A 15,398-nucleotide genomic window follows, 5' to 3' on the forward strand; every position below is an offset into this window, starting at 1 on the left:
CTGCCTTTCTCACCCGGGTTCTATCCTCCACCCCCCACAAAAAAAACCAAACGGGCCGGGCTGGGTCTGCCTTGACGGGAGAAACCAAAAGCGGGTTGTGCGTTCAATTGTCTTCTGGGGTTAAGGCAGGCATGGCGGTCACTCAGAAACGGCCGCAAGGTCACAGCTTTATTCATGACAAGGGCTCCGGCGATCAGCCGGGGAGTTCCTCGATGAGAGTCCTCGGTGCTGGCGGCATGGGGCCTCCCCAGAGCCGCTCCAGCTCCCCGGTGAGCGCGGCCACCTCCTGGGCGGCGGCTGCGTGGGCCCGGTGGGCCTGGGCACACTGCAGGGCCAGCGGCGTCAGGGCCGCCTCGTTCTCGTTGGTCCAGGCCAGCAGGAACTGGCACTTCTTCCGCGCCCGGTACAGGCGCTCTCGCTCCTCGGCGGTGGCGGCCAGCTTGCGGGCCCGGCCCAGGCTCCGCGCCAGGTGCCCCAGCGCTGCCAGCGTGTAGCGTTTCTGCGTGGCCGGGCCCTCGCCCAGCAGGATGCGGGCGGCCTCGCGCATGGCGCCCCGCGTGCCCAGGGGCCCGGGCGGGTGCTCGCCCGCCTCCAGCACGTGCGCGGCGGCCTGCAGGGCTTCCTCGGTGGAGGCGAAGACTTGCTGGGCGCCCAGGGCTCCGGACACGCCGAGCAGCGTGGCGCAGAGGTCGGGCAGCAGTGCGGCGTCGTCGCCGCCGTGGTACAGGGCCAGGGCGTGCGCGTAGGCGAACAGCACGTTGGGCAGCTGGAAGCGCACGAGCGGCGAGGGGCGGCCGCGGCTCAGGCTGGCCAGCGCGGGCAGGTCGGCGGGCAGCGGGGGCACACGGACGTCGGGGGCGTCTCCGAGCAGCGGATCGGTGCTGGCGGGCTCCGTGGCCGCCGCGGCCGCATCTTCCTTGGGGTCCAGGGGCGTCTCGGCAGGTGTCGGCTCCGGAGCTGCGGGGGCAGGGCCCGGGGCATCACCCAGTTCTTCGAGAAGCCGCGGCTGCGTCCCGCGGCCCCACCACCATGGGCGCCACGGGGGCAGCAGCCGGCCGGCCTCGCCCCGGCTCAGCAGCCGCTCGAAGGCCGCCTGGTCGGCGGGGGCCAAGCGCTCCCAGAGCCCCGAGAGGGCCCCGGGCCCCGGGCCGGCCCTGAGGCCCGCGTCCTCGGCCTCGTCCTCGGCCTCGCGTTGCTCACGGAGCCGGCGTAAGGCGCAGGCCAGGCGGCTGGGCGAGGCGTGGCGGCCGCGGAGCTCCCCCAGCACCTGGTCGCGGTAGAAGGCTTCGGCGCAGCTGCCGTGCGCCCGGTAGCAGCGCAGCGAGCAGTAGGGCACGTTACAGCGCGGGCAGGTGTAGCGCGCCGGCTGCGCCTCCCCGGCCGCGGGGCAGAAGGCGCACGGCCCGGCCGGCTCCATGGCAACTGGCGGCGCGCGCCCTCGCACGCGACCCCGCCGCTTCCGGCGCTTTCCGGCCACTTCCGCCCGCACGCGGAGGCCGAGCCCCGCCCACGCGACCGCGCACGCGCAGGGGGAGGTGGTGCAGGTCGAGCCCCGCCCGGGCGGAGCTCGCCTCCCAGTGGCTGCGTGTCTTCCTCCCCACCCTTTGTCCCAGACCTGAGAGCACCGTGAATTGATCTTTGCTGGGTCAGGGGTAGATAGAGATCAAGAGTGCTAGAACGGGAGGTGGCACAGGAGTTAAATCGCTTGCCCTGTACGCAGCTGATCGATCGGGTTTCCGCTCCCTGACACCACATACGGTCCCGAAGTCCTGCCAATCTGACCCCTGAGCACAGCAGACTGTGACCAAAAAAAGGTCAGGTGTTTTTTTTGTTTGTTTGTTTTTTGTTTTTAAAAAAAGAATGGAGGAGGGCCAGAGGGATAGTACAGCGGGCAGGGCGTTTGCCTTGCAGGAGGCGGACCCAGGTCCGATCCCCGGCATTCCATATGGTCCCCCAAGTACCGCCAGGAGTAATTCCTGAGTGCAGAGCTAGGAGCAAACCCTGAGCATCGCCAGCTGTGACTCAAAAAGAAAAAAAAAATAGTAAAGAAAAAATAGAAAAAAGAATGGAAGAATGGCTAAGACGGGCTAGCGAGGATGTGGAAGATGAACGGCAATTTCCCTTGTCAGGAGTAATCAGCATTTCTCTGTAACAAAGGTTCAAACGTCCAGTTCAGTTTCCTCCTCCAAACCTCTGCTTCAGTCACCAGCTGTCAGTTCTTCCAAAATGCCACTCATGCCAATGAGTACTTCCTTAATATTGATGACCATAATATGCTGGCCTTGTGTTTTGGGAGCACGCTTGGTTGGATCCCAGCCTTCCAACAATGTGCTCCACCCTTTTGAGCTATGGCCTTAAGAGTGCTCCTATCCCCCCACGATTACTAGTCCCAAGATTAGGATGGCACTACCTTAATTCGTTTTCTAACATTCCCCTAGAAAATGTGGCCAGAGAAATCAGATCACAGAAGGCCCTTTACTTGAAAACCCTTCCTACTGGCCTTGGACTTGGGATTGACAGGGACCAGTTCTGCCACACCTGTGGGTGGCGCTCAGGTTTCATCTATCCTTCCAGTGTCCAACTCCAATCTCATGAACACACCTTTAAAGTGACAAGTTTCTCCCTTTCCCCACAGGAATGGACATTCCTGGGATACTCCGTGTCTTTCTACGAGGCCAGGGTGCTTGCCTGCTGGCAGTGGTTCGAAACACTCAAGTCTTTTTGTTTTGGTCTTACCCAGTGATGCTCAGGAATTACTCCTGGCTCTGTGCCAGGAATTTTTCCTAGCAGTGCTAGGGGGAAACATATGAGATGCTGGGGATCGAACCCAGGTCCGGTGCATGCAAGGTTCAAGCTTCACTTGTCATAATATCACTCCAGTTCCAGGGCTGGAGCGATAGCACAGCGGGTAGGGCATTTGCCTTGCATGCGGCCGACCCGGGTTCGAATCCCAGCATCCCATATGGTCCCCCGAGCACCGCCAGGAGTAATTCCTGAGTGAAGAGCCGGGAGTAACCCCTGTGCATCGCCCGGTGTGACCCAAAAACCAAAAAAAAATATATATATATCACTCCAGTTCCATACTTGAACAGCCTTATTCTCCCATAAGTTCTGGAGACCATAGCACAGAAACACAGTCCATCCAGCTAGATAGTAAACAGAGCAAGATAGTAAACAGAGCCAGAGCCCTGTGCTGGATTTCAAGAATCAGCAGGTCCACAAACCCAAGCAGAGGGAGGAGTATCTGCCCCACCAGAGGAACACTGGAACCTGCCCCAGTGCTTCCCAAAGTGGGGCAGCTGGTGCCCTTATGGGGGGGGGGGTGTCACCTGATTGGTTCCCATTATCGAGTTTGTGTGGGAAGCCAGGGGAGAGGGGCCCACATCTGGCTATGCCCAGGGCTTACTCCTGGTCTATGCTCAGGGAACCATATGGGATGCCAGGAATTGGAACCCAGGTATGCTGTGGGCAGGGCAAATGCCCTCTACCCCAGCACTATAGCTGTGGCTCTAATCGTTTGTTTCCAAAAATGGGAAAGGAGGGACCGAGCATTTGCCTGGCATGCACCCAATCTGTGTTTCATACCCAGCATATTTCTGAGCCCAGTAGACATGGCCTCCCATAAATATAAGAAAGTTAATTAAAAAATTTAATTTTTAGAGGCAATACTGACAGATTTTGCTTTGTAATCAGACCTCTAAGCACCACCATGAGTAGCCCCTGAACACTACCATGACCCCAATCATTCCCTCCAAATATTTTAAAAACAATTACTTTTATTGTGTTTGGGGCACACCTGTCTGCACTCAGGAATCACTCCTGGAGAGCTATGGGAACCACATGGGCTGCCTGCAAGACAAGCCCCCTACCCGCTGTACTCACTCTACCCCTCCAAATACATTTTATGGAGGGCCACATCCAGCTTTTGGGGGACAATTTGGTGTGCCAGAGATTGAAACCCAGATGGCTGCACGCAAGGCAAGTGCCAAGTCTGCTTTTGCTACACTAGTATTCCCACCCCCTTCCAAATACATTTTAAGATTACTCCTTTGCTTTTAACAAGGACCTGGGGAATATCACCACACTTTTCAGCACTGGAAATATCCCTAAAGTCTGTCTGATGGGCAAGCACCAACGGCCAGCAATTTTCCCAATCGAAGGGTCCCTGCTTTACCCTACACCAAGGCTCCAAGTCACCCCTGACACCCTCACACAAAGACGCAACACGGAGACATCTGGACTATGCGCGGCTTTATTCCAAAAAGCCAGGATTACAGAGTTAGGAGTTGGCGTTGGGACCTTTCTTCTTGCCGAAGGTGGGCACCACATTGACAAAGCGCCGGTTGTACTGCATCCGCCGCTTGGCCCGGCCCGTCTTCTTCTTCTTCTTCTCCTGCTTGGCCACCTGGGGAGAGGGAAGGGGGCGGTCAGAGCCGTCTCACCTGTCCACCGAGCGCGCGGCCCAAGGGTGCTGACTGGGCTCAAAGGCCACCCCCATCCTCGCGCTTACCTTGGGAGTCTGGCCTCTCACTTTCCCCGCACGGGCCAGGGAGCCATGGACTTTACCTGTGGGTGAAAGAAAGCAAACCGTTAGTTCCGTCCCGCGGCCCTCGGCAATTCCTCGGGGACAAAAATCAGGAGGAATCGCGCATGGAATTTCCCATTAGCCCGCGCCTTTGGCGCCTGACGCTCCCCCTGCGACTCACCTCCCAGCATGCGGCCGGCGACTTCCAGAGTGGTCAGCGCCTCCACCCCGCACTGGCCCAGGGTCGCCTCATCCTCCAGGGGCGCGCCGGCCAGAAGGATGACTTGGTCTTCCGGGGCGATGCCCTCCAGCGAGGCTACATGACTCTACGGCGGGACAGACGGGGCGGGGTGAGTCTTCCCGCGACTGGGCGCCCTCGACCGCCCCCGACCCCTGAGATCGGCCATCGCCCGGGAGGCGACCCCGCAGGCTTACCTTGATCTGGGCGACCGTCTCCTGGCCGGTCACCTCGAGGGTGTGGAGCTGCTGAGCGCGGACAAAAAGCTGCATGTCGGCGACTGCGGGGGAAAAAAGGCTTGTTGGCGGTGAAACGCTCTCAAACGGGGCATGGGGGCCTGGGGCGGCGGGTGGGAGACTTTCTCTCCGGCTTCGGAGGGTCCAAGGGTCGCGGTCTCACGTGGGTAGAGGGCGCGCCGACCGGGAAGATCCGACGAGAAACCAACACTGACCCGCGGGCAGCCTCGCTCTCCTCATCTCCGCCCGCGCCCCGTGACCCGGCACCCACCAGCCGTGCCCCGAGAGCGTCCAGATCCAGCCAAAGTCCAAACCTTACCTGGACCGCGGCAGTCGCTGCCGCTACCGCGAAGATGGAGTCGAGAAAGAGGAAGGAGCGAGGGCGCGCACGTCCCCACCGCCTCTTGCGTGCCGCGTCACTGCCAAGCGACGGCCGCGCGTTCCTGTTTATCCCGCCCCGGGCGCCGCGGCCCCGCCCCCTCGCGCATCACGCAGGCGCGCCTCCGGGACAGGGCGGTGCGCGCCGGAAGGGGCGTGGCGACGGCGGCTGCGCGCGCACGAGGCGAAGGTCAGGGGGCCGTCCAAGATGGCGGCGGCCGTGCTCCGGGCTTTCGTTCGGGGCTGGCGAACGGGCGTGCGGCACGGTTGCGGGCGGCGGCCGCTGGTGAGAACACTGAGACCAGCCCGGGGCAGAGGGCCGGAGCGTGGGGTTGTGTGTGATATCGGAGCCGCGTGCTTGCCAGACAACTGCTGGGGCGCGGAGGGAGCTGCGGGATTAGGAGGAGTGGGACCGGGCCGGAGGCCCCCCGGGTTCAGGTCGGGCGGGGTGGACAGAGCTGCGAGGAGAAGCCGCGTCATCGCAGCGCGATCGGCCCCTGATGTTTGGCAGCGCCGCCGGGAGCCCGGAGCCCCGCGAGCTGCCGTTGTGTGAAGGCTGGGCAGGCGGCGGACCGTGACCTGCAGTAGGTTGTTTTCCAGCGTCTTGGTTTTCCTTGGATGTAAAGAGTTAGTGGGGCCCGAGCGCTGGTACAGAGGGTAGCACGCGGCCGACCGGGATTCGATCCCCGGCATCCCATATGGTTCCCCCAGCACCGCCAGGACTGGTTTCTGAGTGCAGACCCTGGGCATCGCTGGGAGTAACCTAAAAACCCAAATAGAAAAAAAAAAAGAGGAGTTTAAATAAAGTACCCAGTTGGTCGCGTTTTATTTATTTATTCTATTGAATCATCGTGATATAGACCATTATAAAGCTACTCATGGTTGGGTTTCAGTCATACAAAATTCCAACACCCAGGGGCTGGAGCGATAGCACAGCAGGTAGGGCGTTTGCCTTGCACGCGGCCGACCCCGGTTCTAATCCCAGCATCCCATATGGTCCCCTGTGCATCGCCGGGTGTGACCCAAGAACCAAAAAAAAAAAAAAAATTCCAACACCCATTCCCTCCACCAGTGTACATTACCACCACAGTGTCCCAGTTTCCCTCCTACCTCCCCCCAACTCCCCTTGCCATCTCTAACCCCCTCAAGTGGCAGGTCTGGTCACATTTTAAAGCTTCTAAGGAGTAAGTGGAAATCTCTCTCAGCCCGGGTGATTACAGTGCCCAAAGATCTCTGTAGGAGACCAGAATGTTGCAGGCATGGAGGGCGCCACTGCATGAATGTAGTGGGGAACCGTAGCTTTCGCTGACAGTGCCTAATTCTTAAGTAGAATTTTGGTGTGTGTGGCGAGGGGAAGGTGTTGGCGCCACACCAGGTGGTGCCCTGGGATTACCCCTCAAGTGCTCGGGGGACTGTCTAAATGGTGCTGTGCCAGGCACGTAAGCAGGTCGCCTGCAGACAAGCGCCTGCAGTGCTCAGGGATCACTCTTGGCTTTGTGCTTGGGGATCGTACCTAATACGGCTCAGGGGACCGTATGTGGTGTCAGGGTTCCGTTAAAAACTGTTTGGCCACATGTAGGGCAAGCATCTTACATGCTGTACTATTATCAACTTTTTTGGTGGGGGGGGTCATATCTGGCGTTAATTAGGGGTTACTTCTGGCTCTGCCCTTAGCAGTTACTTCTGGCAGTGCACAGGGCACCATATCGGATGCCAAGTATTGAACTCGGGTCGACCACATGCAAGGCAACCCCCCTCCCAGCTGTACTGTCGCTTCGCCCCCTGTCATTGGCTTTTATTTACTGTAGTCTCTGGAACAAACAGTTCCTTTCTCTGTTTACCAAAGTTCTGCCCATCTTGGGTGGGTGAAGAGATACGCTGATCACATTTATTTATTTTTTTCATTCTTGTCTCAGAGCCAGACCCAGGGGCCTCCCAGTTACCGCGGCTTCGTGGAATCTGTGGACGAGTACCAGTTTGTGGAGCGCCTGTTACCCCCCACCAGCATTCCAAAGCCCCCCAAACATGATAGCTATCCTACTGCTAGTGGCTGGCAGCCCCCCAGAGGTAGGCTTGGGTGGTGGAGCTTTTGCTACAGGGAGGAAACGTCCCTTCCCTGGGGCGGGGGTCCGGACTGGGTGGGTTCAGACCTGCTGAGATGGTGCCGAGGTCCTTCGGGGTGGCCAGCACGGCTCATTGTTGTAGGGATGTCCCCGGACTGGAGCTCTGGCTCTGCTGCTGGGGTGAGGGCGCCCCACAAGGAAGCTGAGGCTCAGAGGATCCTCAGGAGACCCTGCTCCCCGGGAAAGAGTCTGTAGCCCCATTAAGAGTTCAGCTCTGGAGTTCGGTGATTCCGTGATGTGATTGGGCTTTGCTCTGTCCCTCCAGTTTGTTTGGGGGCCACGGCGGTGCTCTGGGTTTATTCCTGGCTCTGCACTCCTCGGGGTTCAGGGGACCATATGTGGTACCAGGGATTGAGCCCCGATGAGCCCTGTGCAGGGCCAGCGCCCTCCCCTTTGGACTGTCACTTCCGCCTCAGTGCCTGCAGGATCTTGAGGTAGTCCCTGAGATTTTCCTTCTGTGTTTTGGGACCCACACCCGATGGTGCTCTGGGGTTCCTCCTGCGCTCCCGCCTCACTCCTTGGCAGTGCCCCGGAAACCAGAGAGGACAAAAATGGAATTGTGCCCAAGTGAGAGGGTGTCCCTTGTGCAGAGCCCAGCGTGGATGCGGAGCGTGGCTCTTGGCGCTTTTAAGCCCGCCCCTTCCTGCAGGAGATCAGTTTCAGCACCCCCCACCAGAGGTTCAGAGTAGGTGGCCCCGGCTTCTGTCCCCTCCAGCACTTACTGGTTCCAGGCCAGCACTCGGGCACCATGTGGGGTACAGCGTGACCAGGTCCTTCCTGGCCTTGCATGGAGATCGGGTCCCCTTCCCTGGAGTCACGGGGCAGCATCCTGGGAAGAGGCAACTAATTCCCGCCCTCCCTCAGACCCGCCCCCTGACCTGCCCTACTTTGTGCGGCGCTCCCGGATGCACAACATCCCCGTCTACACGGACATCACGCACGGCAACCGCCAGATGACCGTCATCCGGAAGGTGGAGGGGGACATCTGGGTGAGTGTCTAGCCTCGACCCTTCCCTGGACCAGCGGGGTGGTGAACCCTAGAGGGACGGGCCCCCTGACCTGGCCCCTCGCCTCTGCTGCCAGGCCCTACAGAAGGACGTGGAGGAGTTTCTGCGCCTGCTGCTGGGCAGGACACCGGTCACTCAGGTCAACGAGGTGACAGGCACCCTGCGAGTCAAGGGCTACTTTCACGAACCCCTGAAAGCCTGGCTGCTGGAGAAGGGCTTCTGAGGGGGGTAGGCCAGACCTTGGGGGCTGCCTCCCCACTCCTGGAGGGCCTCAGGGAGGGAAGGAGGGAGCAGCTAAGATGGGCACAGCGCAGGGGTAAGGACCTGGGCAGGGCAGAGCTGGGCTCTGGGGCTGTGGGCAAGAACACTGGAAACTCTAAAATGGCCCGGCGCCTGGGCACCATTAGCTAATGTGTCTCACCCCCAAGCCTTGGCCTGTTGCCCCCATTCACACTTCCTGACCCGTGTTCCCGTCCTGGAGGTGGGCTGCTGACCCCCACCCACTCCCACAGCCAACATCCCTTGGCCCTCGCTCTCACAGGGGTCCTGGGGGCGAGTCCTAGGAGTGGTGCCAGCACCAGGCACAGAGGACCCGTGTTAGCCTGAACAGCACCTGGGCCTGCTGCTTGCCCGGTGCCCCACCAAGTGAGCATCACTTTTGAGTCCAGGGTGCTTACTGGCCCCTGGGCACAGAGGTCCCTCCGGCTGGGCCAGGACAGGCAGACCCCCCACTCTCCCCGCGTCCCGTCCCTCCTGCATCTTCCCTGCCTACTCCAGCCGGGCTGCAACTCCCTGCAAAGGCCTGAGCTCCTCAGTGCCAGGCACTGGCTTCTGAAAGCAACTCCCCGTGCTCCCAGGTTCCAGATTGTTCTCCGGCCGGCCTGCTGCTGGGCCGACCCTCACCAGCTCCACCCGTCTGTAATGCAAGTTTTTATTCGGCTGTATATACAATTCAAGCTAGTAAAATTTGTACAATATTTACAAATTAAATAATCATCTGAAACTGTCTCCAGCAACTTGTAACACAAAACTGGGGTGTCGGTGGGGGTGGAAGGAGGTGAGGACACTAGCGGGCGGGCCTCGGCTCCGGGGGTCCCTGCCCAGCCCCTCTGCACCTCTTTCCTGGGTTCAAGCATTCAAAGTCAAAGACAAAATTTAAGCCAAAAGACAACAGCGGGAAAATAATTCCAATTCTTCTGAACTCCAGAAGGTTCCGGGAGCCGAGAAGCAGCGTCCGGAGGTTTGGGGCCCACAGTGGTTCAGGTGCAGGCACGCCCGCCGCCTCCTGGGCTGGGCAGTGGCTGCGGGGAGCAGCAGGGCAGGGCCCCACCCCCGGCTCTCCACCCGGAGGTGTGCGGAGGGTTCCTGCGGGGTGGGGGAGACGCTGCGTACCCGTCTTGGTGAGTGGCCGGGGCATGTGCTCCTGGCCTGCGTCCACCCCAAGTCCCCCCTGGGAACGGCACTAATACTGTCCAGCACTGCACAGCGGCTGCGCGCACCAGTGGGGGCACGGAGGGGGCTGCCCCCCACCCGGCGGGGGGACGGGACCTCTCGGAGGTCGCGCCTTCTGCCTTCACGGTCCCCGCAGCGCTGGAGAGGGAGGCGGGGGACCCCAGACCCCTAGGACTGTCGGGCCCTTGGGTCTCGCGGGCTGACTCCCTGGCTCGGAGAGGGAGTTGGCACTTGGTGGCAGGACGCGTTCCAGAGAGGGGGCGGGGCCAGGGCGGGGTGCTGTCAGTGTGTGACCGGGGACTCGAGCTTCTGCAGGCGGCGGCGGCGGAGCTCAGCGGCGTCCGGCTCTCCGTCCTCCAGCTGCTCCTCGGCGCCGGCAGCGCCCACTGACTCGGGGGCTGCAGACAGGCAGGTGAGATGGGGCGTCCCCAGGCCCTGCCCCCCCACCCGCCCTGACCCCGCAGGCTGACCTCACCCACCTGGAGGCTTTTCGGGTTCTGGGGCTGGGGAGGAGGCTCCTGGGGCTGGGGGCTCAGCCTCGGAGCTGGGGGTGCTGGTGGAGGCCGCCGGTGTGACAGCGGTGGAGGCAGGCTCCTCGGCTGGGGGCACGGAGCTGGCAGGCCGGGGTGGCCTGGGGGAGAAGGGCCGAGGTGTAGCGGGCAAGAGGGACCGTCCCGCCCCGGCCCAGACACACACACAGACTGAGTCTACAGCCCTCGCAGCGAGGAAGCCGCTGCTGGCTGCGTTCCGTGCCAGCCCAGGCTCTCCCCCTGGGAGGCGGCACCCTCTGGGAACCCACCCAAGGCCGCACCGAGGCACCGCTCGACCCTCAGACCTCGATGGGGTCGGGCCTGCCAGCTAACGCGCCTTTAGCAGCTCCCCCGAGGGGAGTCCTGTCGGCTGCAGTGCCTGGAGGGCCCGGCGCGTGGCCCCCAGCAGGACTAGGCCCAGCACCCGGGCCTCGTACCCCAGGGAGGCGAGCACGGTGAGGTACTGGTTGATCTGCAGCATGGCGGCGTCCAGCAGCGTGTGGATGTTGCGCAGACTCTGCAGCCGCGCCTCCAGGTGCTGCCGCTCGTGGCCTTCCAGTGCGCGCAGCTCCTCGGGGGTCAGCCCGGCGAAGCCAGCGGGGGGCACGGGCATCGGGGGGAAGGCTGCGGAGAGGCGGGGGCTCAGCCGGGGCGTCCAGGGCCCGAGCCCTGCTCCCCACCCTCCGGAGGGCCCGGCTCACCAAAGGGGGGCGGCAGGGGCATGCCCATCCAGGGAGGGGGGAAGGGGAAGCCTGCGGCGGCGGCGGCAGCAGCAGCGCCCGCCTCAGAGCCGGGTGCAGAGCCGGGGACCAGGGGTGAGGCCGCCGCGCCCGCGGGCCGAGAGACCGTTCCTGTAGGAAGACAAGGCCCAGTCAGGGGGGCTCCACTGCTGCCGTCCCCCCATGCCCCAGCGCCCAGGGGACTCACCGGCACTGGTGGACGGGGCCGAGGCCTCTCCAGAGCTCGGGGGCGGCGGGACAGGCGGGAAGGGAGCCATGGGCGGCCACAGCGGAAACATGCCCGGAGGGAAGGGGGGCAGGAGGCCGGGGGGAACTGCAGAGAAGATGGGGCGGTGAGGGCCACGCGGGGACCCACCCAACCCGGGATGTGGGGCTGGGTGGCCTGCGAGCAGCACTGCTCGCCCCCCACACCCCACCCTGCGCCCCCCACGCACAGACCAAGCTGCAGTGTAGGGCCTCGTCCCCTCCCCCACCCCCAGACCCAGCCGAGGGCAAGAACCCGACCGTGTTCTGGATGACAGAAGGCAGGAAGGCACTTACAATTGGGGGGCTGGGGCAGAAGGGGCGGGGGGTGGGGGGCAGGGGGTGGCCCCTGGTCCGCAGGTTCGGGGGGCGCTGGCGACTGGGTGGGCAGGGACGCCCGCAGGACGTCCATGCGGCAGGTGGGACAGGTTTGCTGCCGCTGGAACCAGGAGCGCAGGCAGCTGCAGGCCAGAGCAAGGCGGGGGTCAGTGGGGCCTGGGTGGGCCCGGTGCCCGCCCGGGAGGCTGCCCGCGTCCCACCTGGTGTGGAAGATGTGGTTGCAGGGCAGCCTCTTGGCCCCGGTCACCATCTCCTCCCGGCAGATGATGCAGACGTTGTCCATGGCCTGCAGGTCCTCTGGGGTGGCGTCAGGGTACCTGGGGGCAGAGCAGCACGTGAGTGGCCAGCAGGAGGCCGGGGCCAGGGGCGGGCAGCCAGGGTGGGGGCGCACTCACAGCGTGTTCATGTTGCGGATGGCCCGGCGGGACATGATGGCGTCCGTCACCGCTTTCTTGAACTGCCTAAAAGGACAGTGACCATGACGGTGGGAAGGGGCGGGGCCAGGTGGGCCGGAAGGGGCGGGGCTCACCTCATGGCCAGGTACATGGGCCGGATGGCGAAGAGCGGGAACGTGTGCACCTTGATCATGATGGTCATGAAGGCCATGTACAGCAGGACCTTGATGAAGCCTGCGGGGGTGGAGTGCGGCCGTCAGGGGCCGGCAGAGCGGTAGGTTGGGGGTTTCCTGGGCTCCTGGGGCCGTTCCCACCTGTGAACAGCTCTGTGTACAGCATGTACACGGCCTTGTTGTCCCAGGGGTTGTCGCTCTGCAGGTCCACGCTGTGCAGCACGTACTTGATGAAGATGGTGAGCACCATGGTCATCAGGATGGCGTACTGGAGGGCGGGCGGGGGGTGAGCACGCTGCCCCCACAAGGGTGGCTGGCACGGGGCGCTGCCCCAATCCCTAGCTGCCGAGGGCTCAGCATGGGCCTGGCATGCGGGAAGCACCCAGAGCCCAGAGAGTCCGTCATCCTCGGCCAGGGCCACCCCTGCCCCTACTGTCACCAGTCACGCTAGCTCCCTCCTGTCGCCCAGCGCCAGCGCCTGGGCCACCACCTTCCCGCCAGCCTCCCCGAAGGCAGCTCTCCGAGGCTAGGCACCAGAGTGGGTGCACGGCCTGGGGGCCAGGTGGGCTCAAGGCCCCGAAGTGCCCCTGCAGCCTTGCCCACCACCCCCCAAGCCTTCCGAGCCGGCTTTACCTCAAAGCCAAACACCAGCTGCACGGAGGCGCCCCGCGTCAGGATGCTGTGGTAGGCGTGGCTGACGAAGAAGAAGTCCAGGACGCCCAGCAGGCACATGAGGGCTGTGGGGACCCCCCAGGGAAGGGGGCGGGGGGGGGTCAGCCCAGGCCTGAGAGCCACTTCCTCTTCTAAGCCAGAGCCCACCCTCACACACCCAGGGCCCAGGCATGGTGGGTGCGCTTCACTGAGTCCGCCCCTGGGGACTCGGGTGCCTAGGGCTGACGCCCCGACGGTTGCAGAGCCCTGGAGTGGAACAGGGCAGAGAGGATGCAAATCAACTTCCTAAATTATCTTTCCTGTCCACCTGTGCCCCGGGCCTGCCCGGAGGGTGCCGGGCCCCGCAGCCCCGCCGCCGGGTCCCACTCACACACGATGCGGCAGTGGAAGAGCCAGGAGATGTTGGGGCTCCGCTCCATCTGCGGCAGAATGGGGGGGGGCGTGGCGTCAGGGACGGCCAGGGCTCCTGCCCCAGAGCCCCCCCAGACGCCACCAGCCCACTCACGTAGTCCACGCGGTCCTCCGCCAGCCAGTGGAAACACTTGAGGAAGAGGAGGAGGGTGAAGAGCGCCACGAAACGGGGGCTGAAGTCGTCCCGAAAGACGGTGAAGGCCAGACACGTCTCAGTGACCGCATACCACGACCGTTCCAGAAGGTGCTAGGGGGTGGGCAAGGAAGCCAGGCAGCTCCAGCCATCCCGCTTGGCCGGCTGCCCGCGCTGCCCCAGGGGAACCCACGCCCCTTACCTCCATCTCGGCCGCCCGGAGCTGCCCGAAGAACACCTTCCCCATCACCTTGCCCAGGAGGAAGACCAGCACGAAGGCCTGGATGTACAGGACCTGCGGGCGGCCGGGCTGAGGTCACCCTGCGCCCGCCCCTCCCCGGGAACCGCCCACCACCTCTTCACCTCTGTTCAAAGTGGGGCGGCCCGGGCCACCTCGCCCCCCCACCCCTGGCTCCCAGCCCCCTGGGCCCCGACTCACGGCCATGCTGGGGCTGGACTTGGTCAGGTACACCACAGTGGGGTAGAACTGGTGCTTGAGGTAGTAGGCGTGCGCCACCACGGCCCCGGTCAGTGCCATGCTGGCCGCCATCACCACGGCGGTGCGGAACATTGCCCCGGCCTGGGGACCTGCAGGGCACAGGGCGGGGAGGGGGAAACAGCTGGAGCCGGAGCCAGGGGGGTCGGGGCCCTGCTCCCCTCGGCGCGCGGGCTGAAACGCGGTAGCCGGAATAGGACAGGGGAGAAACCCCAGGGCCCGAGCCTCACGGCTCGGCCCGCGTGACAGCGGCCAACCCATCTCGCAGACGGGCAACTGAGGCTCGGCGAGATTACAGAGGGACAAGCGGACTGCCCCAAGGCCCGGGGCCATCTGGTTTCAAGTCGAGGCTCTTTCACTGTCGGCCGAGTGGCCACTTTCTGGGGGCGGGGGTGGGGTGGGGTTGAGAAACGGCGGCGAGGCGAGGCGGGGGTAAGGCCTGGGGGCAGCTACTCCCGACGCGGGAGACGCCGCAGCCCAGGCGCCCGGGGACGGCGCACTCCGGACAGGCGACAGAGCCGGTGACAGCCCGGCCAGGGTGGGCGGCCAGGGTGGACGCGCGCCCGGCGGGAGCGGGCAGGTACGTCAGCCTGGAACCCTGGCGACCCCGGCCCCCTCCCCCAGCAGTGTCCACTCGGGGCCCCGGAGAAACGGCCGCCCGCAGGGTGCAGCGGCGGGGCCCCGAGTAGCCCTCGGGGCTGCGCGTCCCAGGCGCCCCCGGCCGGGGCCCCGCGTCCGGCTGCGCGGCCGCGCCGGCGCCCCAGGTCTGCGGGCAGCTGACAGGCGAAAGCAGGCGGCGGGCCGGAGGGGGCGCGCCGGGCCGCGGAGACGCCGAGCGGGGGGCGACCCGGGCTCCCCCTCGCACCCCCCGCCAGGCCCGACCCCGACCCACTCACCCGGAGCCCGGCGCCGCGAGCCCGCTCGATCCCCGCGACTGCGGAGGCGGCTCCGGTTAACAACACTGCCCACCCCCTGCCGGCCGGAAGTCGGGCCGAGACACCTCACTTCCGGCGGCGCGGGCGCGGCGCGGCGCCTACCAAATGCGCGCACCCCCCGGCCGCGCCCCCATCCTCCGCCGCCCGGGCGGGGCCGCCACCGCCCGCGGGGGCTCGCCGGGACGCAAGCCAGAGGCCCGAGAGGCGGCCGGAGCGGAGCGCGCCGGTCCGGGGTGGCGGCGCGGTTCCGACCCGCGCCCCCCCCCCGGGCTATGGCCACAGTGGTGCCGTCCGGGCGGCTGGGTGGCTTCGACCGAGCGGCGGACCCGGGCCGGGCCGGGGGGTGGGGCCAGCGCGGGCCGTACCACTCGG

At 64.4% G+C, this 15,398-nt stretch overlaps 4 protein-coding genes across 4 annotated transcripts; 1 reads left to right on the forward strand and 3 right to left on the reverse strand.

The window, feature by feature from the left end:
* Positions 1–11: 11 nt before the first annotated feature.
* On the reverse strand, positions 12–1,513 carry ZNHIT2 (zinc finger HIT-type containing 2). Its single transcript, XM_004618408.2, has one exon. It carries the CDS (start codon positions 1,415–1,417, stop codon positions 194–196), a length of 1,224 nt encoding a protein of 407 aa, XP_004618465.1. The 5' UTR covers positions 1,418–1,513; the 3' UTR covers positions 12–193.
* Positions 1,514–4,234: 2,721 nt separating this feature from the next.
* FAU (FAU ubiquitin like and ribosomal protein S30 fusion) lies at positions 4,235–5,452 on the reverse strand. Its single transcript, XM_004618409.2, has 5 exons — positions 5,319–5,452; positions 4,961–5,043; positions 4,707–4,851; positions 4,511–4,566; positions 4,235–4,405 (listed from the first exon to the last, which is right to left on the reverse strand). Exons 2-5 carry the CDS (start codon positions 5,033–5,035, stop codon positions 4,280–4,282), a joined length of 402 nt encoding a protein of 133 aa, XP_004618466.1. The 5' UTR covers positions 5,036–5,043; positions 5,319–5,452; the 3' UTR covers positions 4,235–4,279.
* Positions 5,436–9,515, forward strand: MRPL49 (mitochondrial ribosomal protein L49). The gene is made up of 4 exons (XM_004618410.2): positions 5,436–5,663; positions 7,294–7,444; positions 8,365–8,489; positions 8,584–9,515. The coding sequence occupies exons 1-4, from the start codon at positions 5,586–5,588 to the stop codon at positions 8,728–8,730; spliced, it is 501 nt and encodes a 166-aa protein (XP_004618467.2). The 5' UTR covers positions 5,436–5,585; the 3' UTR covers positions 8,731–9,515.
* Positions 9,425–15,295, reverse strand: SYVN1 (synoviolin 1). The gene is made up of 16 exons (XM_055142268.1): positions 14,988–15,295; positions 14,035–14,183; positions 13,798–13,890; positions 13,557–13,709; positions 13,422–13,470; positions 13,013–13,116; positions 12,521–12,647; positions 12,341–12,440; positions 12,207–12,272; positions 12,012–12,128; positions 11,770–11,933; positions 11,417–11,542; positions 11,191–11,340; positions 10,927–11,113; positions 10,439–10,590; positions 9,425–10,357 (listed from the first exon to the last, which is right to left on the reverse strand). Exons 2-16 carry the CDS (start codon positions 14,164–14,166, stop codon positions 10,242–10,244), a joined length of 1,836 nt encoding a protein of 611 aa, XP_054998243.1. The 5' UTR covers positions 14,167–14,183; positions 14,988–15,295; the 3' UTR covers positions 9,425–10,241.
* Positions 15,296–15,398: the final 103 nt, after the last annotated feature.

Source organism: Sorex araneus, chromosome 6 (genome assembly GCF_027595985.1).
Source record: "Sorex araneus isolate mSorAra2 chromosome 6, mSorAra2.pri, whole genome shotgun sequence".
NCBI classification, from domain to species: Eukaryota; Metazoa; Chordata; class Mammalia; order Eulipotyphla; family Soricidae; genus Sorex; species Sorex araneus.